The 19,121-nt window shown below is 45.4% G+C and overlaps 1 protein-coding gene across 2 annotated transcripts in view; it reads left to right on the top strand.

Annotated features, from left to right (window-relative positions):
• LOC121673061 (doublesex- and mab-3-related transcription factor 1-like) overlaps positions 1 to 15,348 on the top strand; it is a 57,800-nt gene extending 42,452 nt beyond the window's left edge. For both annotated transcript variants that reach the window (XM_042046099.1, XM_042046100.1), the window contains one exon: positions 14,526 to 15,348. In XM_042046099.1, coding sequence (XP_041902033.1) covers positions 14,526 to 14,642 — 117 coding nt within the window. In that variant the 3' untranslated portion in view covers positions 14,643 to 15,348. The remainder of the gene's footprint in view (positions 1 to 14,525) is intronic.
• The last annotated feature ends 3,773 nt before the right edge of the window (positions 15,349 to 19,121 follow it).

Genomic DNA, 19,121 nt, shown 5'->3' with positions numbered 1-19,121 from the left:
ATTAGTAAGTGATGCCCTGTCATAGGGATGCTGTAATAGCCTCAGGAAGCTGGAGGTCTTTATGAATATGTACTCAGAACACTTCTGTAGAACTTGTCATTTAATTTCTCATTCTGCGAAGTGACTTCTTGCTCTTGCAATGTCTGCTCTACACAGACCGAAGAGATCTCCATGAGTCAGGGTAGGAACTGGGAAAAATACTCTAGATGCTAAATTAACGGTATTTAGTGCAGTGTTAGCGTCCAGCTGTTGCTGTCCAGACATTTCCGAATTTGAATTAAATGGGCCAGGACCAAGAGAAAAAAAAAAGGTATTTTGTAGACCAGGTCAAGTCAATTATACGTTATTTTCTCACACAAAGGTCTCGTGGTGACATTTTGTTACGGTGACCCTGCAAAGAGCCAGAGCAGATGTTATCTATAGAGCACTGTAAAAATAGTCCAGAAGAAATGGCTCAGAATAGGGGAAAAAAACCTACACCACAAATTAGCTAACAGTATGTTGGCTGATTATAATGACTACCTTATAGCATCCAAGAATTGTCAATCATACCTTAATGTTTATAGAAGTGAAAAGTCAATGTGTAGTTGTTTAATTTGACATGACTCAGGTTGAGAAAGTGTAATCGCTGGAGGGGACAGTTAAGTAGCTGTGCTCCGTGTCAGCCTGTCTCGCTCCGACTACTGCAGTAAACGCTTTCCTGATGAGCGATAGATTTGTTTAAATACCAGGATAATTGCTAGCTACAGCATCCAACACTCTTTTAATGCCTTGTACTACATCTGTATTGGCTCTTGTGCCTGAGGCTGTTTGAGGTTTCTGCAGGGAAGAAGGCATGTAACTTCAATTACATTGTTCTCCTTTGGGTTTTGAAGGGTAATTGTTGCAGAGATAAATAGGCTGTAATAAATTACATTTCGTTTCTTCCAAACCTGTTGAAGTAGATCAGACATGCCAGTGTTACACCTGTTTTCTGCTTGTGACATTTTGGTATTCTGCAGTACTGAGAACGCACAAAGAACAAGGCAAAGGGTTCCTTCACTGGAAAAATGGAAAAATACCAGACTTCTCAAGCTATACGGGTGCAAAGCCAGTGAACTTTTTTTGCGTGCTGTAAAAGAATTTGCTTCCCCTCGCTGCTTCCACACGTGTAAATTATGATCATACATAAATATTAATGCTGATTGTGAATAATGGAACAGGAGAGAGACTCAGCTCTATTCTCTGTAATTAGGAGGGTGTCCACATTTTAACTTCTTAGTGCTGTTGGTGTTCTAAGGAGAAGACTGAAGAGACCTGGTGGTTTCTGCCAGGGTGGTTGCCCACTGATTGCCTTTTGCTGAGCACATTCCCGTTGTGTCACAGCACACACAAAGTGGTGCAGCCACAATGCAAATGCCATCAGCTCCCTACCCTTCCCTGCAGTGTACCCCACTTCTGCTACTAAAGGTTCTGCTCTTGGTACCCACAGGCTGATGCAAGAAAAGCTGAAAGCCTCTGTGTACGGATTACAGCTCCCTTTAAAAATGTTTGAAGGAATTGGGGAGAGTTTATTTTTAAAATATGCTTTTCTTAAAAGTCTGACAAGATCTTGAGATTGGTTTTGAAGTATGTTGAAAATTGAACACTTAATTTGTTGGGATTCATTTTACTATGTGATCAGGAAGGAGTGGGAGCCAGGTTAAACAGAGTATTCCCTGTAGTTGATTTTTAAATAAACCAAAGAGTTATAATTTAGTTTCTGTAACACTAGCATTTATATATTTGCATTTATTCCCTGCTTTCTCATAATTTTACAATGTTTCAAAGCTGCATGCCTGATGTTCATCTCACAGTATCTGTTAAATCAGTTAAGTTTTACAAGTTGAAGATTTGTCTGAGGTCTGAATCACACCCCATATGCTGTGTGTAGGTTGTTTATTTATTCCAAGCGTAGCATTAATCATGTATCAGACTGCTGAAAGTAAAAGAATATCCTAGTCCAGTTGGCTGGTAGTTTTGTTTCCTTTCTGGACATAAAAGGAAAAGAAAAATCAATGAGAGCTCTCTCCCATTCATTTATAAATCATTTTGCCTTTCAAGTTCTGTCTCAGAGCAATTGCAGACACTGCAAGGAGGGTTCTGTTTTCCCACCCTGGAGCGAGTAGATGTCTATGCTAGATGTTTTAGCGATTGTTTTTGTATTGGCTTTTGAGTTTATAAAACACATTTTGATAAATTTCAGTCTTGAGTCAGATTGGAGCTAGCTGTGTATCTCTAAATATAATATAAATTTTCATAATTACTCTAAATCAAGACTTCACTCATGTTAGTTTTTGCTGTTTCCTCCCTTGGATAAGTAGGAACTTCTAGCTCGTAAAGCTGTCTCTGCCAACACATCTTGCCCTAATGCTTCCCTGAGTCACAAGTGTTTTCAGGATCTTTAATTTTCTGGACTGAGTCTCTTAATTTTTCCAAGGCATAAACACTGCACATAGGTTTGTGCCAACAGAGTCTACATCGGAGTGAAGTAACACTGGCTTGTTAGGAGGTGTCTGATGTATTCCGGTTAGGTGGATGCACTAGTTCCCTGTGACTACCTGAAATGAATATGCAACTGCCTGACTGGTTAAAAAGGCCTCAGGATCGGGGAATGTGGGTTGGCCCCTAGTTTGAAAGTAATTACCCCTTCTCAGCTGTGGGCTGACCTCTGTAGCTGTGACTCTTAACTTTCCAGCTTGGATCATTTCATCTGCTTTTCCTTCTGCCTTCAACTGCTCTGCCTTTCAGCTATGTGTGTGGAGTAGGACCGCCTTCCCTATCTTTCAAGAGAGGGGAAAACCCCCTCTCCTGACCCTGAACAGCACCAAGTATGGAGTTCCTGTGTAGTGCAAGCTCCTTGCAGCCCATGCTCTTGACTCCCTTCACTGCCCCTGCCCCGTGTCCATGGTGGCTTGCAGCAGGGCTGTATGATGCAGCAGAGGATGAGCTCCAGTTTTCACTTACCTCATCCTGCCTGTCTTGCCCTTAGAGTGTCGAACCACTTCCTTACTGACCAGAGTGGCATTCAGCACTGTTGAAACTAACTGAGAGGGAGTCTTGGAGTGATTTTCTTGAAGGCAGGCAGTCTTTGATGCAGCCGCCAGTGTCTGGATTGGCCCAGAAACCTGTCTTAAAATTTTCTCTACAACAGATGCCAGTAATAAAATTCTGATTTTCTGTTCATCTATTTAAGTATTTTAGAACTTTTCTGCCACTTAAGCATGATTTAAAGTCCACCGTCTGGACTTCAGAGAGTGCCGGGCAAGGGCAGGGAAAGTGCATGTTGAAGCTTGTTGGCTACACTTGCTCCCATTCCTATAATATTAGTAAGGAAGGATGGCACAAGAGGACCTAGTACTCTAGTAGGAGTCCAAAACAACCAAGGGTTTTGGGCCCTTCTGGCCCTACAGCTTGTAGACAGTAACCAGTGTGATCCAGTGTGAACCAAGGCTGCTGCTGTCAGGATCCAGAAGAAAATGCTGGATACTGGTGGGTTGACCTTCCCACCAGGTGGGCATCACCAGGTGGGCTGTAGGACATCAGTGGGCTTGTGGAGATGCAGCTGGCAGCACCAGCAGCATCATTAGACACAGCCCATGCCCTCCAGCTGATGGCACATACTCAGCATTACTTGTATTGTGTTCATGGAAATGAATATAAATACAGCACAGCGGATCTGTCTTAAGCCTAATGTTGTGTGAAACTTCATTTAACTTACTTGACTACCTCAAAAGTGTTTTGTGTTCTGTTTTTGTCCCTATTTACTCAAGTATTGTGACTTACTGCAGCAGGGTTCCTAAACTTTGAGGGGAATAAATCTCACTTTAAAATAAGTAGCAACATTTTTACTCTGCACATACCCATCTTGTGCTGTGTATTTCATCAATACTCGTTGAACCATTTTACAGCAGATCTGCTGAACTTGCATCAAATTAAAGTTAATATTAAAAACGGTAATGCCATGGTAATACTAAGTCACTTTAAAGCCTTTGGGCTTCTTAAACTGCAGATTCATTTGAATTGTAAGACATAGATGATAAGGCTTTTTATTTCTTTCCTCTTACTCAATTTTGGGCACAGTCATTGGTGAGTACAGTGTTGCTCATGCTGAAATCAGTGACAAACCTCCTGTTCCTTCTGCAGGTATGGTACAAGTTGCAGATTCTTGTCTTCTCCCTTGCCAGAAGAGACAGTTGAATTATAAGAGAATTAAAAAAGTAAATAAATCTATTTGCAAGTGGAAATATATTGTATTTACCATAACACATCACTTGCATTAGACGCAGTATTTTTGACTGATTGCTTAGTAACCTCTTGACTTCCAAAAGCTTGCAAGTTATGTAAAAAAAAAAAAAAAAAATTAAGCTGTATAATATAGGGATGTTGCACTAAGACAGTATTTTCTAAAATTAAATCATTAAAGCTGAAAGACCTGAGTCCATCATTATTAACTATTTGGTTATGCTTTGAATATTAGGACTGATGACCCTGAGCATGGATTTCATCCTCATTTTATAAGTTGAAAGTGACACTGGCAACAACGAAATACGAAGAGAAGTGACCATATTAACATTTACATTGCTAGTCTTGGTGTTGTGCAAACTGGTTTTTTTTGTTCTTGATACACTAGTGAAGATTAACAGCCCTTCTTACCCAAGAATGGAGAGACATTCAGCCAAAACAGTGTTGTATTTGGATTTCTGTGCTGAATACCAAAAGGTTTTATGTGATTATTAGAGCTCTTGGAATCCTGTTTCTTTCCTTTAGTATAGCTACACAAGGAAGAAACTTTGTGCCTTTTGTTTTGTGTTTCCACATACTCTGCTACTTGTTAACATAATCCTGAGTCTCAAGTGCACTCTTTCCTTTCAAATTAACCATGTTTTTCAAAAAACTTTTCATTGCCTCAGCTGTTGCAAACGGCAGTGCATTTTTAGGTAGGACAATTGATGCTTCTAAGGTAATTATTCCCAAGGAACTTCTTGTATAGATAGGTTTTAAATATATCTTAAGAAAACAAGGGCTGCTGTATTGTAGTGATGTGGATGAGGAATCAGGACTCTCTCTAGTTGTCTCCTGTGTTGCTCTAGGAGATAGGTGTAGCCTGTGAGGTCTTGCCTTGCAACAGGAATCAGTCCCCACCTCCATCTGCACCCTCAGTATCAGCAGTCATCCCACAGAAAAGCCTTTTGCCTGTTCATTCCCTTGTGCTGCTACACAACAGCCCTGATAAGCATGTGCAACCATTTTGCCATTAAGAGCAGCTGCGGATGTCCATTGCAGTCACCTCTGTGTGGCATTATCTGTTGGTTAGGTGGTGTTTGGGATGTATGGAAAAGCCGGTGTCTTCAGCATAGGAGAAGATGCAGACCCCAGGAGGAGGTGGACAGTAAGCAGTCTCCATAAAATTAGCATGAAGTCACCTAACTGTGTCTGAGGGAACTCTAGGGTGCTCAGAGACAATGCCACGTTCTCTTCTTGAGAGCTGGCTGGAAATTGTTCTGATAGAAACTTCTGCTTTGGAAAAATCTAACCCACTGATTGTTTTTGCTGAAATCACGTATTTCTGCAAACTTAGAACAGGACAGAGGGATTCAGGTGGCCTTCTTCCCTCAACAGTCTCACATGGATGATGGGTCCATTTTGAGCCTGGAGAAGAGAGTCCAGGGAGACCTAAGTGGGGCCTTTCAGTAGTTAGAGGGGGCTGATAAGAAAGGGCATGACAGGTTTTTTAGTAGGACCTGTAGTGATAGGACAAGGAATAATGGTTTTAAACTAGAGGAGGGTAAATTCAGACTAGATACTGGGAGAATTTTTTTACAATGATGGTGGTAAAACACTGGCACAGATTGTCCAGAGAGGTCATGTGTGGAAACATTCACAGAAACATTCAGTGTCGGGTTGAATGGGACTCTGGGCTACCTGATCTAGTTTGAGGTGTCTCTTCTCAGTGCAAGGGAGCTGAACTGGATGGCCTGAAGATCCCTTCCAACCAAAGTACTCTATGATTCCTGTGAAAGATTTGGAGTTGCAGGCAGTCCGTTGCTATTCTTGCATTGCCATCAAGGGTTGCTGCCCATTCACATGGTTGTGCGGCCTCCTGTGACTCTTGATTTGTGGAATGGTTTGTTCTCTTTTGGGGGGGGGGGGGGGGAACCCAAACCAAACAAACCTCTGTAAACACAGTTCATTTCATGGATCTGGCTTCAAAGGTGGCCACACAGGAGAGGCATGTGGGGTGCTAAGACCTGCCTCTATATTGTGCCCGGTAGCGGGACAGTCTAGGGAGTTGTAAGACTCTGGCCCCACAGCAATTTTGTGCAAAACCAGTCCTGGCAGGATAAAATGCTCAAAAGGAAATTTGGGCTTGTGCACCAGCAGCTGGCAAGATAGTTTCATATTTTTTGTGAGAAATGATCGATATTTATATTTTAATCTTGTTGTTAGAACAGGTTTTGATTACTGTAGGAGTAAGAAAAACAATCTAAAGTGGATTTGAAGTTCATTTTTTTTCTTAATGCTGCTTGTCTTTTCTCAGTCTTCTGAGTATAACACACCAGGGACATATTTTTTTAATGGAGACTCAGTCTCCAGTGTTGTGTGTGGAATAGAGAAGTAGTATCTGACTTCCAGGAATAAAGAGATTTAAGGTCCCAGCTTTGTCACAGTCTTGTTACATGATGAAGCAAATGGCTTCATTCCTCTGAGATTCCTTGCTGCTCCTCAGTTAGTGACAGATGTCCAAATACCCCCTATCCCTCACAGCCACTTTTTAAATCTTCCTTTGCTGGAAATCAGTGTCTCCCCCTATGTTTCTGTGGCTGTTCTTTAATCTTGAGTCTTTTAATGGTTTGTTGGTGGCTTGGTTTCTGTTTTTCAAAAATTCCTATTGGACTCTGAGGTAGAGTACAGCCATGCAAACCATTGGGTCCTCTGGTGGACTGTGAATGTCAGAAGTAAGGATCTCCAAAAGTAGGTCTGCTGGTCAAGAGTTACAGCCCAAAGGAGAAGCGTATGCATCTCTGCAGTATTGGCAATACAACAGCTGTTCTTCATTGTAATTCCCTGTGTTGCTGAGCAGCTGTGTGCCCAGGACAACACAAGGATTAAATAAAGGACTGGAGAAGGCTAGGGAGGGAAAAGGGAGATGCCTTTTGCATTTAATCATGATGCCTTTCTTTGTAGTCTTACTACCAGATAAAAATAGGTCAAATCAAACTTCATCCCAGCTCTTTTGTGGCTGAGGTTGTCATGCTTTATATGTAATCATGCAGAATGTTTTCACTTAAAAATGAGTCAAAAACGATCTACAGAAATGCCTGTTTTACCTTGTTACCCAGCAGTGGGAAATGCCTGCTTTATGTTGAGATGCTGGAGAATGTTTTTCTTCATGTGTTCTAGCACAAAATCTTTGTGAAATGATTACAATAATGTTTTATTTTTGAGAGAACTAGCCTTTAGGGTTCCTGGCAGTGGAATATAAACCTGGGAGGTTTCTGTGGAGGTGTACCTGGCTGGGACCTGACTCAGCAGAGTGAGCACTTGAGGCAAGGAACCATTCACTTCTGCCAAACAAAAAGAGAGCTTCTATCAGCTGAATTTTGCACGTCACCTTTCAGTCATTCAAAGCAAGGGTACGCACCTCAGCACATTTGAAGTTTTTCTGAGATGTTCATCGTCTGCCTTTCCTAGCCTGCAGGAGTGGCTTAATGACAGTAAGTTAGCCACAGAATGTAAAGCTGGTGATAGGAGAGAGCGTTGGTCCATCACTACTGCTCTGCTCCAGTTCGTGCATGCAGGCAGGGAGGGCAGTTGCTTTGTAGAAGATTGGTGTAGTTTCAAGCCATGTTTTGGAGTCTGAGAAAAAGCCAGTGCTTCCCAAATACCATTTTTGCATCCTGTCTGTCTAGCTGGTAGTGGGTGAGAGGTAGAAAGCCTTGTTTGATTGTTTCACATATTACTATAAGAGAATTTAAAACCAGAGGTGAGGGAGTCAGCAGGAGGATATTTTCTCCAGCTTCTGGTTTCTAATTACATCAGTTACAGCCCTTCGTTCTTAGTTGCTAAAACTACAAGCATGAACTGGAAAAGAATGAGATAATCCATGGTAAAGCATACTGAATAAAGATCTCTATTCAGCTCTTTACTTTTTATCCTGAGTTCCTAATGCCAAAAATTAATGCTATTTGAAAATACACAATAAGTCTGCCCTACTGTGGGCATCCAAGATAATCCTAATTGCCTTAAATGTTAGTGACGAGGGTAGGTGTTCAAGAAGGGGAAAAGGGCTGTACTATGAAATAGTATACCTTTGTTAAGAGACACAGATGGAGCATGTATTTCAAGATCCTTAGGCTTGTTTTTATTTTTGCATCAAAAAGCAGCTCTGTTTGTTGCTCTTCCTGTCAGCCGGAAGGTATCCACAGGCATACGTTGCTAGAACTGGACAGGTTTCCATTGCGTTTATAGTATGCAAAGCAGAAAAGGAGCATCAGTCCCATGCTCTTGCAAATTGGTCCACATTGTGGTCAGCAGAGAAGAGTCCATAACACACTTATCACAAGAAAAGTCACAAAGACATTTCAGCTGGTCAGAGTAATATGTGGAGGTCAGTTTCAAGGCAGACCCATAGCTGAGTTTTCTTTTTCCCCTTGTAAACTACTTGGTATCAGCCTCCCTGTCTTACACTCTGCTGTGCATCATTCTTACACTGCTGCGAAGAAGTCTGCACTCACACTGTGTTGTGGTGACCAGCTGCAGCAAGCAAAAACCCTTGGCTTCAGGTGGGCTTCCAGGATTTGTCCCTCTGGAAGCTATCCCCTGGTCCAGACCTTCAACTGAGGCCTGAGGGAGGAGAAGGACAGTCAATACAGAAAATGCATAGCACATTTATGCACTTGCAGATGTTGGCAGGAATTTTCAGTGAGAACCGTTTCATCCCAGCAGTCATCCTGAGCAAGAGAGATGTAGTGAAGATGATAGCAGTTTGGAGGTTTTTTTACTTCAGTTCATACAGAGTAGAAGCAAAAGAAATAAAAGATATTGAGGATTCACCAAGTGCAAATGTCCTTCAGAAACATGCGTTATGTCAGCTTTACAAACTTGGAATCTTTGTGTTCAGAGAAAATCTTGGAAACAGCTGATTCAAGAGGGTCTCTTACTTTTCTTGCAGCTTCTCTGTGGCCTTCTAGCAGGAGCCTATAGTCTCTTGACTGCTGATGTCTTAGATCTGCAGAGAGCAGAATACTGGAGTATGAGACTGAACCCATTGCATGGCTGGTGTATGAGCAGCCTGCCGCTAACGCTTGTTTTTTCACCCTGGTGTAAGTCAGTAGTCCTCCATCTTTATTTTAAATAAAGCATTCCCATAGGAGTGAATCACATCACATCAGAGATACAGCAGAGGTAGATTTTCTTTTTGGCCATTTGTTAGTTAACTCTGCTTAAGGAGTTGAACCCTTGTTCGAGAACATGGGGTTAAGCACTCCCGAAGGCGAGAGGCGGCTGAAGGGAAATTACTTAGGAGAATTTACTTGGCCTTCCTGCATGTGTTTACATGGAGGTTACATCTTGCCCATCTTATCATCTACAGCACATTCAGCACAGACCTTGACACTCTTGCTGCCATTCTAATGCTTTCTCCACAACAGGGAAATTGTGCTTTTCTCCCATTCTCTTTTTCTGTATGTCTTCTCAGTTTCTGAGACAGCAACTGAGGATTCTGATAGTTCTCTGATTCCTAGTGGCTGCTTTTGCAGCAGTAATTGTTTCGGTGGGGGGGTGTTTGGTTGATTTGGGGTTTTTGACCTAATGCTTTGTCAAGCAGTTACTATAGTGTTACTGTAGTTGCGATTGCCTGGCAGGCTGTTTGCTGATGCTGGGAGGTAGAGTCAACCCTTTTTGACAACAATCTGAGCAGCAGGGTACCTTTGACTTGGGTGGAAACTGGGAATTGTTTCCAAACTGAGTTTGACCTGTGGTTATTTTCAAGTCACCAAGTCAGGGAGCATGGCCAGCCACACCTTATGTCTTACAGTGGTTTGAGTTGGTATGCTGAAGAGAATGCCAGTGCCATTTTCTCCTATTTTGCCCTTTTTGTGGGTATCATGACTTGCTTCTTGGCTTGACCGCCAGTGGTTTCATAGGCCAGTTTGGTTTTCAAGAGTTTTGGCTTTTTATGTGGGATCTCTGTAGCCTGGAGTGGAAGCTGCTGCTTGCAACAGCAGTAATATTTGCAAGAGGAAACTGCTTTGGAGGAGAAAGTACTGTGAAGAGCAGTTCCTGTCCACCCTCATGCCAAAAACTTCGGCATGCTTTAGTGATGCTCCCATGCCATCAAGTGCCAGTGGCACCTAGTTCTTCATTCTCCATGTGTGGCTGTGCTGACACACAAGTGCGCACACGAGGAAAATGTGAATGGCCCTTATCAATGTGTGGGACTGACATGCTTACTCACTTCTCTTTCCCTGAGAAAGGTGAAAGAGTTTTGAAAAATGAATTGGACCACTCAAATCTTTACAAATTGCTCCTTATTTAGAGTGTAATAGTATTCTAAATGTAAACTCAGGAAAATACTTACCTTTCAAGCATGAATATCCTGATTTCTCACATCACTGAAAGTGTATTGTTCTTTTCAGTTCATTGAATTTTGGGGATCACTCAAGTTAAAAGTCAATGCAGTTTCCAGTGTCAGAAGACACAAGGTTTTGTGTTTATGGTTGGGATCCCTTCTCACTTATTTTCCTTTGTGATACTAGCTGAATTTTTTTTCAGATTCATATGGCTCAAAAGTATTCAGGTGCTTTCCCAAGGGTAAAAGGTAATTAGATCAAGGAGCAGTCTTGAACTGTCACAGACCCAATTCTGGTACTGTTATTTACACAGATAAAGGCTGTGCAACAACTGTAGGAGGATCAGCCGCAAGCCGCAAACAGATGAAATTCGTATACTTAAATCACAAAGAGCATGGGTTTTGTTTCTTTGAACTTGGAATTTCTACATTTTATTGCTGTGTGATTAAAACACTGGAACAGAATTGCTTATTTCCTTTTTGCTGCCTTTTTATAGCTACAAGTCCCAGTCTGAGTATCATGTACTTTTTATCAGCATTGCACCTACTCACTGCACCTTGCTTGACTTCAGTGACTGTCGACTGCAGTGGAGGTCTGTTTGATAAAGCAGTTCAGGTTTGGATGCAGAAGTAGCTCTCTTAGTGTTCCAGGTAAATCTTGGTAGTGTCACAAAACCTTTGTGGCTCTCATTACATACCCCTGTGTATATTCAGAGACCAGGATATGTAGCCCAAATTGCCTAACAATCAAAACTGTGATTAATTTGGAAGTCAGTGGAAAAGCTGGTGGAGCTTCACTGATCCAGAAGACTTAGGAGCCACCGTTTGAGATGCTAAGAAAGAGATTTGGTTGTCTGTCTGCCAAAAAAAGTTGTCCTCTGTGTCATTCAGCAGGTTTATACTAAACTAACACAGAGTTGCTCAAAAAATAGACCACAAAAACAAAGTGGCAGTCTTGCTGTGGTAGGGTTTTAACATCTGTACCGTAGCATGTTGAGTGGGTTTTCTGTAGGATTCGTTGTGTTTGGGGAAAAAAAAAACCACTTCCTGCAAGTTTGTCACAGAGATTTATAGATCTCAGTATTTAAAAATGGGCCTTTCCATCACTTCAGGCACATGCATGCTTAGAATTACTAACAAATCCTTTAAAATAAACTTCTTGCCCATTTGGCTGCTTGGGAGTAAACAAAAAATTAGCCCCTTTTCACCTCAATCACTTCCCTGATACTTTTTTCTTGGAGTCCAGGAACACAGAATCCTTACAGCATGTCCTAATCCTTCACACACCTTGGTCTTTGCTAAATCAGGGCAGAATGAAGTTCTGAGAGTTAGAGAGCTGAGCCCTTGAGCCAGCCAGCCCTGCTGAGGCTGCATTACTATATAATGCAAGGTACCTTATGGAGAAAGGGATGGTTCCTGATGCTAGACCTGGCCAGATCCTACCAAAGCTGCAATTGTTGGCAGGCACAACCTAAAACTGTGAATTACCATTGAGGAGCTAGTCTGTAGGACACATCGGGAGAGGTGATAACTGCATTTTCTGTAGGTGATTTCCCCTTAGACATTGCCATGTGAACCTGCGGGAGCGTCTTTGCTCTGTCGTTACATAGTCAAAGCATGAGCCACATACTCACCTGGAATAGTGCATGGTGTGTGTTTCAGATCATGGGAGTGTGGTGCAGACTGGGCCTTCACAGTGAGTATGTTTGTGCTGCTTCCCTTGCAGAGGAGCAGAAATGTTCCTCTGTTGTTCCGCTTACTTCTTGTAACGTGCATGTTTACACATGGTTCAAGTCCTAGGAGCTCTTAGGCCGTGGTAAAATGACTTTAAATAGAGAAAGTGAAGTGGAAGGAAAACTAGTATCCTCATCCAGACACGGAGGACTCAGATGTAACTTTTCCTTGGACTCCACCATCAGCCCTGCTTAAACACTAAAAAGGAAAGGTAGGAAAACACACCATTAGGAATCAATCTCCTGGTATGTTCTCATGGCAGAAGAGAGTTCGGCTCTTCCAAACCTACAAGGATCATTTCTGATTCTGCAACACTTCTTGGTTTCAGGATTGGTGAGCTAGAAAAAAGTAAAAATCTAAACAGTTGTTCCCAACCACAGGTTATGTAAGTGCAGTTCCAGCCTGTTCTAAGTGCACATCAGTGCACTGGTTATTTGAGGCCTGGAGGTGTTGGAGACCTGTTTGGCTGTTCTGTGCATTTGACCACACAGCGAAGGAATACGTGATGCTGCAGACCAGATTCCTCTTTCTGTGTCACTAAACCAATTAGCAGTATTTGCAGGATGTTTAAAAACTGTTGGAAATTGCCTTGACTACCTTGTCACTCCCTCATGTCTAAGCACTATGTTCTTTTCTTTGTATTTTAGCTGGGAAAAAATGTAATATAGGGTTAATATCCTGTTCCCTGGAGTTAAAAAATTTATGTCAGATCTAAAAGACAGTAATAGAGTCTGCTTTGGCAGAGTGATGTTAGAGCCTTAGTCGTCCCTTATATGCATCAAATGAGACACTTGCATTAAATCAAGGAGCCAGGTTCTGCAATATCAAAAATGGTCAAAACTCCCTGAAAGGAATGGAAATTGCTATTTTGTCTGTGCATGGGTTTAGTAGGTGAAAGTGGTGTGTGTGATGTCAACTTCATAATGTCTTTTCCATCTCTTGGTAACCAATGTTGTGTTTAAAAACAGAACAAATTTGGAAGCTGAGCTGCAAATGAAAGTTACTGCAAAGACACGGGATACTACAGAAATGGAGTGTTGGTGTTTTTTTAAGAGCGTATTTCTAATTTTCTCATAAGTAGTGGGCTAAACCCAGATGGTGCAGTTTACTTTCCTTGAATCCTGTTGGATTTGACTGGCTGTCAAAGTCAAACCTGACCTCATCTTTTTCATTGAACTTCAGGGCTACTAGAAGTCCCCAGTCTGCAAGCACCCAGGGCTCAAGTGTGGAGGAGCAGCTCACTTAGGCACAGCTATGTGATTGCAGGACAGAGTTTAAGCCTCAACTTCATATTCCTTGTTTTTGTGCTGTTGTACTGGATTCATCATGGCTTCTAAAAAACAAGCAATGGCCATAAACAATATTCTCTTTTAAAAGACCACAGGCTGGTAATACTTTCCACTGAACAGTAAAATCCAGAACACAGTATTGATGATAAAGGTGTCAGTGGCTCATGCAGCTCCTGCTGTGATTTAGTTTCCCTCCAACTGCCTCAACCACCGATGCATTTTGCTAATTACATCATAGATTTTCCTATTGATGAACAGAATTTGAATTAACACGGGAAGCACTAATGTTACCCTTTCACTATTATTGTTGTACAAGAAGCCCGTGGCAGATGCTGGCAGTTTAGCTACACAAACATTAGTATTAACGATTGGCCATTTGGAATTGGTGACAAACTGCCGGCCGCTGGAATCCTGAGCCTGAAACCAATCAGGAAGTTAATGAGGGGAGAAATTACCACTGCAGCTTCCCCTTAATTATATTCACGGTAGGCAGGAAGGGAGTGTTGGGGGTGGATCTCAACTCATCTAAGGTTAGGAAGGTCAGAGACCCTTTTACTTGGTTTTTGTATCTACTGCAAATTGCAATGTTGCAACCGTTCCTAGCTCTGTATTAGTTTTAAATTCTGTAATATTTGGCCTCAGCCTCGGGCTGCCCGAGGCAGGGCCTTAGGCCTGTTGGCAGGTAACTTTCTTGTGGGTGGAGGGATACAGCCCCTAGACCTGAAGTTGTTTCCCTCCCATCGTTACTCGGTACTCCCGCTGCGTTCACCTCGGCGGGAGGGGGGAGACCAGCACCTCAACATGCACGGGGGAACAACTCCTCGCCCCTCTTCCTGGAGAGGTCTCCTCTGGTCGGGGCCAGGGGGGTGTCTCAGTCACTGGTTTTTTTTCTCTCTTCCCCTCACTCGCAGTGTTTTCGCCGCCCAGCAGCCAGGACTCCGGCCTGGGGTGCCTGTCGAGCAGCAGCGAGAGCACCAAGGGGGACCTGGAGTGCGAGCCCCCCACGCAGCCCGGCAACTTCGCGATGAGCCCCGTCCAGGAGGGCGGCGAGTAGCCGCGGTGTGGCGGCCCTCGTCCGGGGCAAGGCGGTACAGCAGCAGCGTTCTCGGTTTGCTTGTTCTGCTTGGGGGTTGCGGGGGACGGGCGGGGGGGGGGGGGTTTGGTTTCTTCTTCCCAGGTGCGGAGCGGGACGCCAGCTTCCCCGGGGGTGGCCGTGGGGCCTCCCCACCACCGAGAAGCCAGCGCGGTGCCTCCGCCGCCCGTCTGAGGGGCGGGGGGCCGCTGTCGGGGCACAGGCGGAGAGAGCGTCGCCGAAATGCGGGCAGGGGCTCGGGGTAGCGGGAGCTGAGAGAACCGGGAGTCCGGTGCTGGCCCCTCCCCGTGCAGGGGCCGATAACTCAACTCTGGGAAACAGCATCCCGTTGTGTATTCCTAACAGTTCCTTACAGGCTAACGCTGCTGCTTGGTCTGGGAGTTTTCTTCTCATGTCGCCAAATTAACGTATTTTGCATATTACAGTTGAGTGCCTTGCCTTAGATTCCGGTCTAAACTGCAAGTAAGTAAGTCCCTTAAGAGTTGCCGTGAATTTTGGCGTTTGTTATTTTGTTAAAAATGGGCTATGGTGTTCTTTCCTTGTGTTACCAAAACCAATCTGAAGTGAAACTAGTCTAGAAAAATTCATTGTTCTCTGTAGTTGCAGCTGTACCTGAAATAAAAATGTTATTGATGACTGAATTTTCTTGTGTGTGTATTTGGTGAGCTGTATTAAAACAGAAAAAAAAAAGAAATTACTTGTATTTTCTTCGCTCTGTGCTTTGAAAACATCTATTTGATTTCACCCCCATCTGTTGTAATCAATAACCTGACCATCTTGTTTTTTATTAAATGCACTTACTCTTAATTTCATCCACCAGTGGTTTTAGAGAGAATAATGTGGAGTTACCTATATAGGTTTGACATTATAAATCACTTCTTGAGGCTGAATCGTATAGTGGTATCGATTGATCCTGATATATCACAGAAATTTACTGTCACTTCTGTTTTCAATTAAAGATACAATCAGTCAGATAATGACTTAATTGGATTTTACAGAAGATTGAGTTTTATTGCCCAGTGCTTTACGAGTTTAGTTAAGGAAGATCATTTTATCACACTTGTCAGCCTGCTCCCGCGGCTCCGTGCCCTTCTGCCGCTGCCGCCACCGCGTCGGCGGCGCGGCTCCCCGGAGGGCACGGCAGGCGGGACCGGGACGGAGGCGGGTGCTCGCTTCCACCCTTGCTCTGTCAGTCCTCGGGCCTTGCTGAAATACCGCTTCTTAATTTCTAGAGAACGTTCCACGGCTCCCTTCCCCTCTCCCCATACCCTCCCCGGGCGCAAGGCATCCCGAGGGGTGTAGCGCCGCGGTGGGGACCTGCCTGTCCCGGGCGCTATTCCCGGCCCGTTCTTAGTGCGGAGAGGGTGCTCGGTGCTCCGCGCACCCTCTGGGAGCGAGGGGTCGCGTCTCTGCCGGGCGATCGAGCCGGCCGCGCAGGCGGGATGCCCTGCCCTGGCGGCGCGGGGGGCTGCATGGCCGCCGGAGAGGCTTATGCCGCTGGCGGCCTGGGCCTGTTTCTGGTTGCCGCGCTGAGCGGGGAGCAGCCCTGGGGACAAACGAGGTGGGGAAGCGGGGAGTGGGGAAAAAAAAAAAAAGCCATGCTCTTTATACAAGCCCGTGTGGGACCTGGTTAGTGACAAGGGCGTTGAGAATAAATTACGGGGAGAATGAATAGCGTCCTTCAGAAGACTGGGGAAATCCTGCCTGGAGTACTAAGTTTTGGAGAGGGATTCACATTCAGCAATGAGGGAACTTCGGAGGAAAAGATTGCTGGTGAAGGACGGCCGAGGAGCACATGCCACACCCCACCAAGAGTGGGTAGATGCGGGGTGGTCTCCCGGGAAAGCTTGGGCCCCCTCCTGTGGGAAGGCAGTGGATCTAGCTGGGAGCGCCTGCCGTAGGTGGTTGCCGGACCGGGTCGGCTGCCTCGTGGCAGAACGTGGCCACGCCGGGCACGGCTGCTCGCCTCTGGCGCTTCCCCCTGGCCTGTCCGTGGGCGCTCTGTATTTGCACGGCCCGGGCCGTTCCGCCTTTTGACCTCTGGGACTCCTCTGGGCAGGGCTGACCGGGCTGTGCATGGAGCCCGGAGAGTTTTCACAGGCTTCTTGGGGTCTGGGGCGGTTTTGGGTTTGGTTGGATTTCGTTTGGTTTGTGAGTGTCTGTGAGTGGTTTCTTTGTTGCTACTGCTTTGTTTATGTTGCTTTTTTTGTTCGGAGGTTTTGTGGTTGGGGGTGTGGTTTTGTTTGTTTGTTGTTTTGATTTTGCTTTTCCAGCGCACTGCAAGTCGCCCTCTTCCCAAGTATCTCTAGCTGCTTGGTAAGCAGTGACCTTCATTAGTGCTACTCCTCTCAAAAGGCGCGTTCCTCGCCCCTCGCCAGGCAGCCTTTGACTGCTAGTTTTCGTGACCCTGTGTGGAATTCACATTTTCCTCGAAGTCTTCCGTGAAAGTTTCGCCCCGCTCTAGCGCGACGCCCCCCCACGCAGCGGGGCTGGCAGCGGTGCTTCTCTCCCTGCTTACTGTGTGCCAGGACAGACGGTCAGAGACACCCAGAGTCGCTTTCCAAGCGGGAAATCATGCATAATTTATTCCTGTCTTTTCCCTGTAACGCGGGTAATGCCTTATTCGGGCGAGGTGAATAATCCTGCCGTTCGCACTCGCTCAACGGTGACCAGCATCCCGCGAACGCCCGCTCCCCAAAAGCTTACTTTGGAGCAGTGCAGGCCCTAGCAAACGCTCCCCCCGGCCCGACCCCTTCCTCCGCCCGCAGTGCCCGGGGAACGGCGGGGCATCCCGGTGCAGCAGACCCTGCGGCCGCCCCTGTGCGCCCGGCTGAGACGCGGCCCACGGTGGGTTCCAGCAGCTGGGCGACAGCGCCGTGTCCTCCGGATGGCTCTACATCGAAAAGTCGCGAAACGCCAGCGGATTCGGGCCGGTTTCCAGACCGCCCCCCCGCCCTGCCCGGTCCGCGGGGTTTCTTTGGCCCTTTGGCTGAGCCGGTCCCTTCCGGCTAAATGTTATTTGCAGCATATGTTTTGCACATTCATTCTCTTTCGGTCTATTTTTCTGGGCGCTAACTGCTAACACCTCATAGTCACCTTGAAATTTCCTCTGCTATTTTGCAATTAAAAGCTTAATAGCCCTGGAAACGGAGTTCATGTGGTGCAGTTTACCATCGCTCCGTCGTCTGAAAAGCTTTCTGCTGGGATCCCATTATGTGCTTGAATAAACCTTTTCGGCGAGCAGAAATGGGAACCGGGGTTGTCAGGTGTTGGGTTACAATGGACTTTCAGGCAGGGGACGTTTTGCTAACATAAATACGAATCTGGCCCAATGGGTAGATGTTGTCAAATACTAGGACATGGAAACCATTCCCATCAAATATGAGAAAAGGATTACAGCATTATATCAAACGGCTATTTCAGCCTAAACGCCCGATGTGCAGCCAAGCGAGAGAGGGGCCCCCGGCCCTCAGCCAGCCTACCGCCGCGTCGGGCATCTCGGCTCGGGATCCGGCAGCCGCCCGGCCGGCTGCAGTGGCGGAGGCGCCCCGCAGGACCCTCTCCAGCTAGTGAGGAAGTAGGGTTTTCCACCATCACCACCACCCCGCAGGCATTTGCACCCCGTTTCTTCGTTTTGAGGGAGGGGATTTCCAAGGGTGGGTGCGCATCATCTTTTACGTAATTTTGTGATAGTTGAATGTTTGGTCCGCTTCTTTCTTTTTCTCCCCTCTGTGGGGACCCCCGAGTGTGCAAGAGACCACGCGGGGGAGGCCAGTTGCGAGCTGCAGGGTTCAGTGCATGCACTCCGGCAGCAAAAAGGTGATGTTTCACTAGCGCTGCGAGAAAATGCACTGTTCCCCGTATCTGATGCAATTCACCTCCCCGGCTCAGTGCGATTTACAGATGGAGTGCTCATCCTCCTCACGCTCCGCGCACGGCCCTGGGGAGAAAGATCGCGGTGAATATCTCTTCCTCTAGAAGTAGAAGAGTAATGAGGAAAGAGCCTAATAATGAAATACCACGCAAATACCTTTTCAGCATACACTGTGACTTTTATTCTCTCCGGCGAAATACTTCCAGAGTTTTAAATCGGGTTTCGTTATTACGTAGCCTCGCTAAAAGCTTTATTTCGTGTAGCAGTTATGGTGGAGGGAAGAGCAGGGGAGTTCTTGAGGCAACGAAATGGCTTCGGGTCCAAGCACCAGCCCCTGCCCTCCCGCGGATGCTACGCCGCGGGCAGATGAACGCTTGCAGTAATTTGTTTCCCCCCAGCCAAAATGCATATAACTTTATCTTTCTTTTTTCCCCCACCAATGTATTACATTTGGATTCAAGGTTCTCGCTGCCACACGGGAAATACCCGTGTTTCAGCGAGAAACTCCTCCGCGTGCGGAAATGCAGAACATTACAAGTC

This window comes from Corvus kubaryi, unplaced genomic scaffold (assembly GCF_017639235.1).
Source record: "Corvus kubaryi isolate FWS band 111438036 unplaced genomic scaffold, C.kubaryi_AGA036_p1.0 65149, whole genome shotgun sequence".
Taxonomy (NCBI): Eukaryota; Metazoa; Chordata; class Aves; order Passeriformes; family Corvidae; genus Corvus; species Corvus kubaryi.
Note: the sequence above shows the minus strand (reverse complement) of the source record. Positions and strands in the feature narration are given on the sequence as shown.